The sequence below is a fragment of the Megalopta genalis genome, unplaced genomic scaffold (genome assembly GCF_051020955.1).
Source record: "Megalopta genalis isolate 19385.01 unplaced genomic scaffold, iyMegGena1_principal scaffold0050, whole genome shotgun sequence".
NCBI classification, from domain to species: Eukaryota; Metazoa; Arthropoda; class Insecta; order Hymenoptera; family Halictidae; genus Megalopta; species Megalopta genalis.
In genome coordinates this window covers 226,283-242,587 of record NW_027476119.1, presented here as the reverse complement: position 1 = coordinate 242,587, position 16,305 = coordinate 226,283, and the positions used below count along the sequence as shown (strand labels likewise).

The following is a 16,305-nucleotide window of genomic DNA, read 5'->3' as shown; positions in this document are numbered from 1 at the left end:
ATGAATTTTTCTACTCATATAAGTACAATATTTATTTTTCCAAATATATAATGCACTTATTTTGGACTACAATATAATTTCAATTTGAAATATTAGAAGCAATTCATAAAAATATAAAATTATATTAGGAATTGTGAAATATACTACATATACATAGCAATAAACATATATATATGTATATACATATCTATGTGCGTGTGTGGCGAGTCGCCACAGTTAACACATCCGGACACTAGGAGGTGTCCGTGAAGGAGGAGACAGGAGCTACAGCCGCGCCTCTTTCCATGGTCATCTCACCACGTGTGCCGCCAACATTCGCATTCTGATTTGTTCTGATTCGCATTCGCGCTCATTCGCACATTTACACGCGATACGCGTGCTAGAGGATAAAGACTATATAATAAAGAGTTTATTAGATAAAGTTGTTGGTTTTCACACGTCATTATTGTTTTTGATAGATATTAAATCACCAGATGACTATGAATAAGTACCAAGGAGATATCGAGGCGGAATTCGTGTTAACAATTTAAAAGAATTCTCACACTTAGAGGTTGACGATGACACCCTATCAACAGAGGAAACTTTGAAAATTACTGATGAGTTCCACGTTCCATCTACAGTTTAAAGTAAAGAAATTCCACCGAACCTAACAACGTTATCGCTTCCAATCAGAGATAGCATAGATTACAAATACAGGAATTAGTGGATCCACGGATTCCACGGAGACGACAACAGGAAACCAAGCATCATCGACGATTCGAATCATCACCAGGTATCGGGAAGTCAACAAGGAACCAACGCCGCATCATAGACTTAGCACCCATGCGGATCTTAAGTCTGTACCAATCAGGGATCGCAACCAAATATACATATGCATGCATATATATGCGCGCGCGCGCGTATATACATACATTGAATGAATTGTAACATGTGACATATCATAATATTAAATAAAATTAGAGATTGACCAAGCTTTCATTAGTAAGATGTAATTATAGAGATTTAACTTAATTCATGTCTTGAATTTTGTTCATCCAGATTATACATAATTAATAAATTGGATAAATGTTCCTTAAAAAAGAACAGAAGCATCAAAGTACGAGTAATTAGTGAATTCAAAAAACGTTGATGCCAAACTTTCTAAAACTTTAGCAAACTATCATGAAAGTTTTTTATTTAAAAGTTGTAACAAGTTTTAATTGCTAACTTTCATTTGTAAATATAATAATTTTAAAATATTCAATATTATAGAACAACATTGCATGTTACGTACATATATATGCACATATATATTATGTATGTATTTGTAGTATTAAAGGGAAAATATAATACGGTCCTGACGGGAGTAGTGAAACCCAGTGCTAGTAGCGCCAGTTGTACAGACTATGATAAACAAACTTAATCTTGAAGGAAGGATAACATCTTGCGATATTTCGTAGAGCAGTAACTTACGGTTGAAGTTATTGACGTGTGTATTAAATCACAGGGTGTCGATTAGTGCCATAATATAATAGTAATAATAACCTTAAGGGAATAATCAAAATGGGTAGCACCGATAAAGCCGTGATCACGGGATTTATATGCAGACTTTGTAGTAAGATGAACCGTTTCGTGATCCACATATACGGTGAAGAGGGTGAAAGAATGAAGCTTGCTGAAAAAATAAATGCTTATCTTCCAATTACGGTAAACTTATTATTTGCATTTATCTATTTCAGTGTCGCTCTTGTTAATATTATTTTTAATTAAATACTCATTTTCGAACTGTACATGACTGGTTAATATTTCATCATGTTCAAGTTGCATTTGTTGCTTTTTTTATTTACATTTTGTGTAATAACTGTAAATTGGGACTTATCTCTTGACACAGTAGTGTTTGTTAATAGTAAAATATATTACAATGATAATATCTTATATATCATATTAGTAAAATGTAATATTAATACCAAAATCATTTATGAAAACAAAATATATCTATTGTAATCTTGATATTGTCAATTGCTTCTTTACATTAAATCAAAGACTTTATTTCTTAAAAGAAAAATTTTATATTATATATTACATTATAATGATATTAATAATTTCACTTATATTTTGTTAAAAATCATACAATTTTACCCTTTGTCACACAGGTAAACATGAATGACCTATTACCAAAAACAGCATGTCTACATTGTATTGAACGGCTAGAAGCTCATCATGAATTAATGGAACAATTTATGTTCGCTAAACAAAGGTTAACTACTGAGAATAAGTCACCATCAGTAGCATCATCATCTGCACAAACTGTTGATACTGCACCAACATCTAGCCCACCCCCGTGTGTTGACATATAGAATTGAAGACAAATTTTCTCACACAATATTGTTAAACATTTTTTGTATTTTATTTGGCTCATTACTTTAGTAATTTATTGATAGAAGAACCTAATATTATTAAAGAAAACTCAATTTATTTGGTGATCTATAAAATTATCAGATTAGTTTATTCGTCTTGAATCTTATTGTTAGTATTTCTTTTAATTCTTTTTATTATATATTTGAGCCAAGTATTAACATGTAATCTTGTAATATATTTAGATTTTTTCGCATATCATAATGAATTGTTCGCAAACAAATTTTTGCAAGAAAAATTGAACATCACATTTATTTTTTGCTTGACTGGTACTATGTGATCATGAAATTAATCTTTACGATGCTTCAGACATACATTTGAGCATGCGCAATAACATTATGATAATTGAACCTATATTTTATTGTATGTATTCTATATTATTTTCATTAGAAAATATTTTCAGACATTTTTTAATGATTCACAATACTATTGTACCTTCAATACATCTATATTACTGGTGTACAAAGATAAATGAAGTAGATAGGTGTAATCAAGTAATTTTCTTAGAGTATTAGGTAACACCATTTGAAAAAATTCAATACAAAAGCAAGAAATGGAGGTTTTAGTTAACAATATTTTTACTAGCACTATGTATTAAATACACAAGATTGTCGATATATTGTACATTATATTATTCATGTTCTACTTCATAATTTGATATTAATAGTTAAAATTTCATAGCTCTACATATGCATATACATATATATATATATCATATATATATATATATCATATATATATCATGAAGTATGATAACGAGATTATTGTATTAACATATATTATTGTGCAAAGTTTAACAAAATTTTAATGTTCACTTTTAAGTTGCAATATAATAAATAATTTATAAAAATTTTTAAACACAGAATTTTAATTATTTACGATACTTTACACATTATTGTTATGTTTAAAAGATTAAGACCTTTGTTACGACATGAGGGAAAATAATGTTACAATTATTTGTTAAGATGAAATTTATTTCTTAACAATATTCGCTAACACAATTAAATGTTATGTGGAACAATATTACTTGTTGGCGACACAATCCACATTGTGCTTACTATATGTATTATCTCACATGTAATTCATGATTTACAGGGAGAAAATTTGTTTTATGAAGACAAGGATGTGTTTACAACTCAAACATTAGTAATACATATTTTAAAAGATTTTGGTATTACCCATGAAATATTATTTCCATCGATTGAAATATGTTATAAAGTTTTATTTAAGTAAAGGAAATTATAAATTTGTGATGACTGTGGCAAAATTATGTGTATAATAATTTGACACTCTGTCTAAATATAACAACAAAGATTGTAATAAAAAATAATAATCTTATAATACGTTTGTATATATTCAAAATATGTCTAAACAAATGACATCTTTTTATTACTCTGTTTATCTAAGCTAATAGAAATCTCTGTAATTAATATTACTTACTCAAGTATAATATATTATAAATATTTGGTAAAATACAACTAAATTATTATAATATAATAATCATTAGTGTGTGTACAGTCAAATAATCAAAGTACGTTTACAAACTTTTGTTGTAATATCATTAGACTATATTAAAATATAAACAAAATCATTATATAACATTCATAATTTAATTATCTTTGATTTCATGGTGTCTAATAGATTCATTCCATAATTATTTACTGTTTCATTAATCCGTTACATTTACAATGAGTGATACACATATCCCTTGAACTTCTTAAGACAAATGCATAGCATGTGCTACTGCAAGACCTCTGAAACCATTATACAATTATATGCGTAGCTACATTCGTGTGCGATAAACAACTACTAAAACTTGATTTATAAGTGACCTCAACACACACAGTGTAAAATATGTACAAAGGATTCATGGAGCCTAACTACTAAGTTTTTTCCTTCCTCTTTCATCCAATCAGCATGTACAACTGACTTTTATAAAAAATATATATAATATATATCTATATAAAATTTCATTCTCTCGTCAGCCAACATATCTTCGTACAAATTTAGTTTCATACTGGGTATTTGATCTCGATTTTTGCGACATGTCTCTTAAGTTTATTCGTTTTTGTTTGTTTTCTTTCGTTATTTTTTTTACTAATACCTGGGATACATTGACTCCCAAATACAAATATAAATGCATCTTTGACCAATTACGACATACGACGATGAAGTCTAGTACCTATTTAATGATTAAAGCACAATGGCAGCAATTTTTCAGATATAATGCAAAAGACTGTAAATTTATGAATCCCGTTGAGCTGCATTCATGACAATTGCATAGTCAATTAACTCGAGTCTATGCAGTTTGTCAATGAAGTTTTTTTCTAGTACGAGTGTAATCATATAATTACAATAAACTTTAATGTTTCATATTTTAGAACAGCTATAATATGATATATATTTTATTCATGTAAATTATGTACATAAATTAAAGTAATTCTGTTTCCTCTTTTAGAAGTTAAAAATTGTGCTATATCTCACATGCATGTCAATATACAATTATTCGTTCGTTTTACATATTTGTTATATCGTACAAATGAACATTGCTTTCAATATGGTTGTTTTGCTATGTTACTTTTAAAAACCACATTGAAGAGCAATGTTTTAAATTTAAAAAAGAAATATTTCGATCATAAGGATGCTACGATTCTATTTACGTACACACGTAATATATTGCAGATCACTATAATATTATTACTCTAATATATACAAAATCTGTCTACCCTAAGAAATACATGATGGTTGTCGCACTCGCATAATCATATGTCTTTATTTGATCGTCCTGAAAACAGCTCAACCGCCAACAGTGCTACAAGCTATATGCTCGAAACGAAAATGACAGACGGCTTAGACAATTATTTGTTCCCAAGATGTCTTTATAATAACATACTATCGGTAACGTTTTTTCTCAGCCTTTTCCTTAAAAAACAATAATGAACGATGAAAATGATCATCAAGTTCGATAATTTGTACTTTGCATCTGAGCAGGTGAAATGACAAATTGAAGATAAAGATTTTCTTTTTTTAACAGTCACATTACGTTCTTTAACAAAAACAATGTACAACACAAAGCACATATGAATATATATTTTCATTCTGATAAATGTTCCTCCTTTATACTAAATCTTATCACCTATATCTACAATTTATATTAATGGGGGAGGGGGAAAGTTACCTAAATGATGTTGAGTAGGTAAAAATTGTCATGAAATCTGCTGTGATCGCAGTGTATCCACTCAATGATACTATTCTATTATCTCTTGGTGTTGTATAAAAGTTTGTTTAGCGCATATTAAGTGACACAGGGTATCTCAAGGCAGCTCATCACGAACAGGCTTGTTGCATTTCTGCTTTAGCTGCCTTTATGGCTGAAAACAAATTTATTATTGTAAATTTTTGTACATATATATTTGTATACAAATGTATTTGTATATATTATGCGATATTCCTCATCTTTTAAATATTTACATGAAATAGATGAAATAATAATTACCTTCCCGTTCTCTTCTCCGCAATTTTTTTCTGCGTCTTTCTATAGCAGCCAGTTCGACCTTCACAGCATTATACGTTTTACGCAATTCAGCTAATTTTTGTTGTAATACAGCTATTCTTTGACTTCCGTCCAATTCAGGATCTATTAATATAACGAAAAATAATTACATCTACAATTGAAGAAGTCTTAATGAAATACATAAGATAAGCGAATACTCTACCTAATTCCACATAGAAATTATATTTTGTAGGTCGCGGTGATCTCGAGGAATAATTACTAAGATCAGCCACTGTGGCGGCCATATTCGTATGATTTGTAGATGTTGAATTAGCTCCACATAGATTGGAGCCCTCACTCGTATCGTCGCTGTCGCTTCCAGCACCGTGTCTACCATGTCTACCACTATGCCTTCCACTTTTCTTGGAAGTATTCTTATCACATTCTGAATGTTTTCTACTTCTCTTACGCTTTTTGGGAGATTGAGTTTCCTCCACAGAACGTTTTGCCGGCGGCTTCAATATTCTATCTGCAGTATTGCCTTCAGTATTTGGTAATGTATCATCTTCACTGAATGCAGGACCTTTACCACCACTATCATTGTCTGCTTCCGAACTATCACGATTTAGTTTCAAGTTATCTTCAGAGATTGGTGATGAACCACCTGTTCTTTCTTCCCTTGGGGAACCAGAGATGTTGGAAATACTAGAGTCTGGTGTAGTTGGTGGTGTATTGTCCATTACAGGTGCTGCTTCATTGCTTTCTCGTCTTTGAGCAGGCATCAATGCAGGCAAATGTTGATGATGTGGTTGCTGCCTCACACCTAGAGTAGGATTTGATTGCATTGGTAAAGAAACTGGAACAGTTGCTTCCACTGTTTTTGGTAATGCCATACTTAAAGTGACAACAGTACTGCTAGTTGTACTTTGGCCTGAAGTAGGAGCACTTGCAAAAGGCATTTCCATGAGTACTATATTGCTTTCAGATGCTTCAACTTTTGGTGGAGAACATGACGGACCAGCATTTATTTGTTCAATTGTTTCAGACACGGGAGCTGGCGAACCTGGTATTTCTTCCTCGCACAGTAAAGAGTTAATTGTTTCACCTTCTTCTTCAGCTTTTGTAATAGATACAGTTTCCGGCTTGCATTCGATGATGCATTCTTGTTGTTGATGCTTCAATTGTACCGATTTCTGAATTTGTAATTTTGGATACCTTTCTTGCGTATCCTGAAGTCTATCTAACTCTGCTCTTAATTTTACGTCGAAATTCGATGGTGTTTTCGCATCTTGAGGTTCTTCATTATCAATTATTAGTCTCTGCTCAGAGTCGCTACTGTCTGCAGAATCCACAATATCTTGAGTAACTATCTTTTTACGCTTTTCCTTCTCTTTCTCCTTAAAATCGTGTTCCTTGAATTCATCTTCCATTTTTTTCGTTTCTTCATTCTCAATATGTTTCCATACCCCTTCACTAGTCTCCTGTACCTTCTTGTGTTCTGTTTTTGTTTCAACGAACTTCTTTAATTCCACTTCTTTCTTCAATTTCAATTGTTGAAGTTCCTCTTCCTTCTGTTTTATGACTACTCGCATTATTTCTCTAGATGGTTCTTCGTTATTTGTTGCAACATCTTCTTCTTCTCGCTTTTTACATTCAATATCTAACTTAGGTACATTTTGCTCTTCCTTGTTATTTTGTACAATTATAATATCCACCTTTTTAGGGATTTCTTTCGACGGTTTCCATATAACTTCGGGAACGTCGTCTTCTTTTTTAATTTCTTTTATTTTATTACGGAAAGCCATTGCTGCCGAAAGTTTCTCTTCTATTGTAGATGTGGCTGGTAGTCTTGCACTAATTGGTGCTGGAACTGCTACAATCGGAGACGAGATAGACGTGATATCTAATAATTTGGTATCGAGTGATTTTAATTCTGGAGATTGTCTGTGTAATGGAGACATTTTAATACTGGGCTTTTGTTCCACCAGTACCTCGGGCTTGTTCAAAACTGGTGACGACAATTCTTCCCCTACAGCTCCAACCTGTAAACCTGTATCTTCTTTAGACGATTCCAACGAATCGTTCATATCATTAGCAGAGAACATTTCTTGCTGATACGTAAATAAGTTTTCTTGTTCCGCTTCAGAAACCTCTGCCTCTGATATTATCAATCGATCTTCTGAATCATCATGTGTACCATCATCGTCACCAGGTAAATCACTAAATAACAAATCAATTCCATTTGTTATTTTACTTGTTTCTTCTATGATAGGTGCAGCTTTCACTTGATTGAACGTTGGCGGTTCGCAAAGTTTATCAAATGCTTCTTCACATGTGGTTGATGATGCAGATTGCAATGGTTTGTGAGTAGTCTGATTTTCTGTAATATCATCAATTCTTTTACTAAACAACTTTTTTGCTTTCTTCCTTGAATCCTCGATGTCTGGTTTAATTTCTTTTATAATTGGTGACACAATTATTTTCTGCTTCTTTTTGGGACTTTTCGGTTCTTCCTCGAATACTCTCTTCTTCGCTTTGTCTTTTTCTCCGCTGGTATCTCGTTTATTACGTACTTCAAATTCAAATGGTTCTGGTTCTTTGAATTCATATATGTCTTCTGTATTCTCTGTTGCTTTAGACTCAGGAGTAGTTTCTAATTTAGGTTCTAAAGTTTTTTCCAATTTCGGTGAAACTAGAACTACATTTTCTTTTTCTTCTATTTTTATTTCATCCTCTGGATCAGGCTCGACTCTAACAAGTTCTAATTTCACTGCCTTGTCAAAACCTTTCAGTTCCGATCGTATTTGATTTAAATCGAAATCTCGACCTTTAGGCTGTTCCTCATCACTATCAGGTTCCGATTTTATACCCTGCGATTTACCAATCGTTCTCCTCAAACGTCTACCTCTGCGTGGTTCTTCCAAATTATCTTTATCTTCCTCGCCATCACTAGTTTCGTCAGGTTTTATTCTATCCTCGGCTCTACATTTCGCGTCTCTACGCTTCCTGTCTTCTGCACCTTTGGATTTGGTTCTTGTTTGTTCTGGTTCGGTGATGTCAGAGTCATATGTTTCGCTGTCCTCAGTTTCCGACGCAACTGATATGTCTGTATGTCCAGACGTCCTTCTCGTGCGTCGTCTGTGTTCTATACCAGGTACATCATTGTTTCTCGTTATTCGTGTATGACGATTATTCGCTGGGGTCGCTGGACTCTTAGTTCTGGAACTAGAACTTGTGACAGATAGTGGAGTTGTAGACCTAACTGGCTGAGACGTTTCTTTATCTTTTTCCTTGTCCTCCTTCTTTACCTCCTTCACTGCGGTCGAAGAGAAAATTGTCGTTGTTGGGGCTACACTTTGTGCTCGACGACGACTTTGAGACACGTTTGAACTTGTGTTAGACACAATTTTCGACGACTTGTTTACATTATTAGATAAATTCGTGCTGGGTGTTTGTGGTCGTGAATTAGCTTTAACACGTTTAACTCTACCCTGAGCTTGCGTAAAGTTTTGCGCTATTCTTGACGCTTTGATCCATTCGTCATATCTTGTGTTCCATCCAGTATAATGAACAAGATACATTGGTTCAGTACCATCTCTCTCCATATCAATAACCTTGGCTTCATACGTGACTTTTGATTCATGAGTAGGTCCATAATATACTTTTAACCGGTCTCCTAATTCTACCGGTCCTTTGTAACAAGGAGCAGACTCTGTTAATTGTTCGTCAGAACGCGACTTCTCGGCCTCATACTCTTTACGCTTTCTCCCTCGTCTTTTCAATTCTTCGTCGGTTAAACGCCTCTGTTTGGTCAATGTTTTTTTTTCTGATTCTCTAGATGGAGTTCGTGTTTCTCTAGTTTCAGATGACGTTTTTTTGACAGTATCATCTTTGGATTTAGATCGCGTTTTAGCGGCATCCTCTTCTTTCGCTTTATCATCTTTTTTCTCTTGCTTTTTAGGCTCGTTTTTCTTCTTCTCTATCACCTTTTTCTTTGACTCTTCTTTAATTTTAGATTTACCTCTATTTTGTAATGTTAACGTTGTTGAAATTTTTTGAGACTTTTCACTACTAGATGATTCTGCTTCACCTTCCACATTGACATCGCTTTCCTGCCCACTGCCGCTTTCCTCAAACTCGTCCTTCTTCTTTATTTTGACCTCTTCCTCTTTCACTAGTTCTTTTTTTACTTCTTTTTTCTCCTTTTTCTCATCCTCTATCACTTTCTTTTCGTCCTCTTCTTTTTCGTTCTTAGACACAGTCACTTGTGGTGGCACGGGTGTATTTCTGTCTTTATCTCTAATCAGACTTCTACCGGGACGTTGTTTCCGTATAGTACCTCTTGGATGATTGACCATGGTACAACCTAATTTTCTGTAAAAATCTTCAAACGAATGCAGGAATTTTTTGTAGGCCTGTTTAACCAAATTGTGCGTGGATGGAGAATTTTGCATTGTAAAGCTTAGACGGCGTGTTATCAGTTTCCATTGATTTTGATTCGTTACGCGATTATAACCACCCAATTTGTAAACAGCTCGAAATAACCTATACAAATCTATATCTTCAGATCCGATCATTGGGCAATTATTAATAGGTGTTCCACGATCATCCATAAATTTATACAGTTGTGCCACAAAATGATCTTTTTCTTCACGGGGTTCGTCATCTGAGCTCTGAAAAATATAATATAATTGCAGGTAACAAGTATAATAAGTGGAATTTATTTACCACCAAAAATATAAAAAATATCTTACATCCGAATCAAGTTCTCCATCAGAGTCACTATTTCCACTTGACACAGAATGTCCAAAAAGAGAATCCCTATCCCAATGAGGAGGCAACTCATTCTTCTCTAAAAATAGCAGTGCCTTTTCTACTGCAACCTTCAATGTGCTATTCTCAACTTTGTTGACAAGTTCTTTTGTGAATTCAGTGGCCTCTTTCTTTGGAACTGTATAACTGAGTGTGCAAAGAAAGATGTAATAATATGATAGAGAATAAATGAATATTAATATATAATTATATTTCAAAGACTATCTGTTTATTCATGTTCATTAAACTGAAATCATAAGAATGCAATCAAATATAAACACTGAAATAACATAAACATATTATAGTCATATAAAATTAATTCAAATATAAAAGATATTGCAACTTACTATCGTGCATCTTTAAATGACCGCACAAGATAGTCATCTCTCACTCGAATTCTTACTGTGTCTTGAGCAGTTGGTGCAACCACTAACCCAGGGAACCAGTTATCCTTTTTCTTTTTATCTCCAAGTTCCACGCATACAACTCGTCCAATCTCTGGTTCTGTCTCCATACCTTCTTTCCCTGTTCCACTAGAACCTGAGTCACGAGTTCCTCGCGGAGGACTATCTTCATCATCGCTGCTTTCATCTCTATAATTTCAGTTAAAATTATAATTATTAACAGTTTATTTTATGAAACAATACAGCTTATATAACATCACAACACTCACTGCGCTTGTCTAGACCGCCGTCCTCTCCTGCCTCCAATTACTGGATTTCCAAAATGTTCTGGATGTGTTAAAGGAAGTTGGTCCAAAGTTTCACTCTCTGCAAAATGCCGCCCACTCTTCAAACATAGTGCAGTTCTTCTTAATGTTGTGATATCTCCATCATCAAAAACTACAGTATATTGACTGCAATCTTGGATTTTGGTAATTGTGGCTTCCACAAATTCTTTCTTATCACCATGTCTGGCTTCAACAGATGCACCTACTCTTAAGGTTCCTTTTATCTGGTCATCAGCTACAGTCGCAGTACCCAAACCTTGTTTATAAGATACTCTGCATTTAACTGATCGTACCACTTTTCTTATTTTTGCTTCACAGAAGGCACCCTTGTATTTAGCACTAACCTCCGTACCCACTGATAGGTACGGTGGATCGTCTCCCTATAACAGAAAATATCTAATCTATATTAAATAATTTTTCTTTTAAATATACTTCCACATAAGAATTATAAATTCACTTCCATCTTGAGGAAAATATTACACAAATATGGAACTTTTCAATTGTGTCACTTATATCAAAAAGTAAAAAAAATTTTTCTAGAAACAAGAACAATGCAATATTAAAGTTAGAATATATTTTTTATTATTCTTTCTCTCAATGCCTTATCAGAATCTGTCAAATTATTGTTCACCATCATAAAAGTATATTGGAGCTCCGTTTAACTGATATTAACGAAAATACAAGTGCTATAAAAACGCCAGCTGCCTTGCTATGATGAGCTATTGTTTATGTAGGCGATCATGTCTCGCCAGTAAAAGAGATTATTCCTGGATCAAAAATTCCCCAAGCTAAATAAGAACGTCCTCAAAGGGATGTTTTATTATGATAAAACTCATACTTTGACATCTTAACCACGTTCTCAAAACGGAGTCCGCTACGTTCATGACAGCCTGCCGATTTCTGAGACATCGGGTAATAATTGTAACCTCGAAGGTTCTTTAGAAGAGATATTTGACCGAAGAAAATAACTTGCGGAAGCGTCGTAACTACATAACAGAAACATGGTTTTTGATTTTTTGATATACACGACAAAAAAGAAAAAAAAAGGTGTGAGTGAGAAAAAGAGAGAGAGGAGGAGGGAGAGAGAGAGAGAGAGAGAAAGAGAGAGGAAGAGAGAGAACTCAAGTATACAATCTTTGCGCACTTGTTTCTACGTCAACTTTTCTCCCGCCTGTTTTCTTACCAGCATCTTCTAACGCTCCACGATCCTCATATAAATGATCTTAAGACACTGGCACGCGCGATACATTAAAATCGAGTTTCTATTATTTCGTTGAAAGCAATAACACGAGAAAGAGCACGTAGACACTGAGGTTGACCCCCTTCGCGAAACCAACACTTCACGGCCCGAATGCGTACAAGCTCCTGTTCCCTGCCCATTTCCACCCCGACGCAACTTGTCAGCTAGCCACTCGACTCCTATTGGGCGATGTCTTTGCACTCTCTGAAAACAACCGAACGGAGATACGAAATTAAAGATATCATATTAAAGTTGAATTATAAATAATTTTTGTAAATGTAGATTCTCATAAATGAAACACGATTTTTCACTACAAATTCGAAATAAATAAATATCTGTTTTGCTTATAAATTGAAAATGTAGAGGAACCGCACTGCGCATACCACAGGAACGTATCAACGTCGTTCTTAATATGACAATTCAGGTGGTTCCTCTAGGACCTTCATGGAAGAAGTGAGTACAGTCTTCGTACGAACAACAAACATTCAAGCACTATTATTATTAAATTTCATGTGAATGTTTCACGTGGTAATTTCACAAAAAAAGAGAAAAGGACAAAGATTCACGTGAGCAATCGTTCACGAAATAAAACATTGCTTAAAAATCGATAGTTTTGTCGAATTATTGTATGTTGCATTGTATGTAAAGAACGTTATATAATTTCTCTACTATGTATAAAGAGATTGATTACGAGTTTCGTATATAAAATATCACTAAGAAGTAACAATTGTATACAACATTTTAATAGGTTTTCATACACGTAAAGAAGCTATTAAAAAATAATTTTTAAATCCTCGTCATAACAGCTGCATTATTACGTTTGGGTTACCTTTAAATAGAAATAAGATATTACATACTGTTTAATATAATAAATAACATTTGTTTTAAGCTGTACATGCACGCGTGAAAAAAATGAATTTATATATTATATGTATTTAACATTTAAAATATTTGTCAAGTAATTTGATATGAGAAGAAAACTGTTAAATATTGATTGGAACATTCGTCTGTAAGAAATTTAGTATGTACATATGTAATTGGTTACTTAAAATAATGTAAAAAAAAGTATTTATGTTCAATAAATTTGTATTTTTTTCTGTGAGAAATAACAATCCTAATCACAAATGAGCAGGGATAATAAGCAAATTCCATGTAAATAATAACAGAATACACAATGAGTTCATTGATAAGAGAATTTGTTTAGATCCTGAAGGGGACATTTGTTGACAGAATTGTATTTCCAATTTGCCATGTGTCTTTATACGCTCCTGTCTATGGTCGTCTGCTGTGACGCGGATCAAAATGGCGTCGAGTAATGAAGTGCCGGTAGAAATCAACCAGAGTGGCATGTGCACAGCTGAAACTTCGGTAAGTTTTAGTAAAGTTTCTTGAGAGATAGAGAGGAACGATATCTAAACATAATTGATAATGTATTGATATTAACATAAATAATAAACGATACCACGTGAACTCGGACGGAATAGAAATGTTAGAATGTCGTTTGTCATAATAGTTTTCATTATGCTTTAGAATCTTGGGAAATAGATTGATCAGTTCAGTTGGATTTTCTTTATTTTTCTATGATATGTCTTTGGAAGATAGACTTAGAGTGTAGTAAATTATTTGTTGACATTATCACGGAAAAATGTAGTTACATTGAATACTATGTAGGGACTAATCACACGGTAATAGAGAAATGTGTGTGAGTGTGAGAAATCTCAACTGGTCATTCGATCTTAAACAGACGCCATTCGTTTTGGCGGGCACGTGTACACCGGTGTCGGCGTAAAATACTGTCTTTCTACGAATACTCCGATAATTAGTATTTTCCATAACCGATGAATAACATTGTAAATAATGTTTTGTAATAATTCTTCTTACATTTAGATGCAGAAAGAATTATATCTCTTAGTTCGAGATAATAATTATACGTCACGTGTTTGTAGATAACTGTAGGTTTTTTTCACGGGTATATAACACAGTTATTCTCTGTATTTCATTATATAAATATATTTTTATCAATAATAATTTTTAAATGAATAATTTAAATATAGTTTGATTTTATTGCAATTTTCCAATCATAGCATAGGTAGATCGCTTTATATGACATATAAGTAATGTATTATTAATATATTTTGGTAAATATACTGTTACAGACATCAAAAATGGAATCTATGGAAGTATCAGAGACCACTACTCCTGCATCGAACAAAGATACCATGCCATCCTCCTGTAAAGAATCTGTTTCTGTAGAAGACATGACGTCTAGAGATTACTATTTTGATTCATACGCTCACTATGGAATACATGAAGAAATGCTAAAGGATGAAGTGCGCACAGTGACTTATCGAAATTCCATGTATCATAATAAACATCTTTTTAAGGGAAAAACCGTTCTTGATATTGGTTGTGGAACTGGTATTCTTTCAATGTTTGCTGCTAAAGCTGGAGCAGCAAGAGTTATTGGTATTGAGTGTTCTAATATTGTTGAATATGCAGAGAAGATCGTAGAAGCAAATCAGTTGTCAAATGTAATAACAATACTTAAAGGAAAAGTTGAAGAGGTTTCATTGCCCGATGGCATAGAAAAGGTTGATATAATCATCTCTGAATGGATGGGCTATTGCTTGTTTTATGAATCAATGTTAGATACAGTGCTTTTCGCTAGAGACAAGTGGCTTCGTGAAGATGGAATGTTATTCCCTGACAAAGCAACATTATTTATTTGCGGCATTGAAGACAGACAATACAAGGATGAAAAGATTAACTGGTGGGACGATGTGTATGGATTTGATATGAGTAGTATAAGAAAAGTAGCAATTAGCGAACCTCTAGTGGATGTTGTAGATCCGAAACAAGTTGTTACAAATGCATGTCTAATCAAGGAAGTTGACTTATATACAGTAACAAAGGCTGATTTGGAGTTTTCTTCCCCATTTACTCTACAAGTTCGTAGGAACGATTATGTACAAGCACTAGTTACATTCTTCAACATCGAATTCACCAAGTGCCACAAACGTATTGGATTCAGTACAGCACCAGAAGTACAATACACACACTGGAAACAAACTGTGTTCTACTTCGATGAATATATGACCGTCAAGAAAGGAGAGGAAATATATGGTGTCTTTTCAATGAAGCCTAATGCAAGGAACTACAGAGATCTGGATTTCAGCATTGAACTAGACTTTAAAGGGGAACTGTGCCAAGTACATGAAACTAATACTTATCGTATGCGCTGATACCTATAAGATGGTTCATCTTCCTTTTATTTTCATGGATCATAAAACTGTGTAATCAAATAGAAGATCAGGACATTGATTATTATTGACTTAGATGATTTAATGATGTTTAATAGTACGGTACAATGAATGATGTGAATTATTTAAATGGTTTTAATCTATGATCTTAAGGAAATTTAGAGGCTTCCTGCTTAAGAAATTTTGTTATTCCAGTTAGAACTTACAATAATATTAACAACAAAAATACGAGATCATATATAACTTAGTTACCAATATGTATATTTTCAACATAATACTTTATGTAAGAGTGCATTAAGAAGTATGAATGATATGATAATTTCATATTTTTACTTTCCTTGTGACCATTTTCTATTGCATATTTTAATATTTTCTT

The 16,305-nt window shown here is 33.2% G+C and overlaps 3 protein-coding genes across 6 annotated transcripts; 2 read left to right on the top strand and 1 right to left on the bottom strand.

Moving 5' to 3' along the window:
• The first annotated feature begins 1,341 nt into the window (after nt 1-1,341).
• Nucleotides 1,342-5,156, top strand: LOC117226656 (uncharacterized). The gene is made up of 2 exons (XM_033481234.2): nt 1,342-1,686; nt 2,133-5,156. Exons 1-2 carry the CDS (start codon nt 1,543-1,545, stop codon nt 2,334-2,336), a joined length of 348 nt encoding a protein of 115 aa, XP_033337125.1. The 5' UTR covers nt 1,342-1,542; the 3' UTR covers nt 2,337-5,156.
• htk (AT-rich interaction domain hat-trick) lies at nt 4,784-12,835 on the bottom strand. Its single transcript, XM_033481323.2, has 7 exons — nt 12,613-12,835; nt 11,373-11,809; nt 11,047-11,292; nt 10,642-10,846; nt 6,111-10,560; nt 5,891-6,031; nt 4,784-5,765 (listed from the first exon to the last, which is right to left on the bottom strand). Exons 1-7 carry the CDS (start codon nt 12,616-12,618, stop codon nt 5,722-5,724), a joined length of 5,529 nt encoding a protein of 1,842 aa, XP_033337214.2. The 5' UTR covers nt 12,619-12,835; the 3' UTR covers nt 4,784-5,721.
• A 172-nt stretch (nt 12,836-13,007) lies between these two features.
• Nucleotides 13,008-16,004, top strand: Art1 (arginine methyltransferase 1). 4 transcript variants are annotated; one of them, XM_033481325.2, is made up of 3 exons: nt 13,008-13,122; nt 13,874-14,037; nt 14,826-16,004. In XM_033481325.2, exons 2-3 carry the CDS (start codon nt 13,972-13,974, stop codon nt 15,909-15,911), a joined length of 1,152 nt encoding a protein of 383 aa, XP_033337216.1. In that variant the 5' UTR covers nt 13,008-13,122; nt 13,874-13,971; the 3' UTR covers nt 15,912-16,004. The 4 variants fall into 4 exon arrangements, with proteins under 4 accessions (XP_033337216.1, XP_033337215.1, XP_033337217.1 ...); XM_033481324.2 differs by having other exon boundaries at nt 13,099-13,122; nt 13,900-14,037; XM_033481326.2 differs by lacking the exons at nt 13,008-13,122; nt 13,874-14,037 and adding an exon at nt 14,382-14,519.
• Nucleotides 16,005-16,305: the final 301 nt, after the last annotated feature.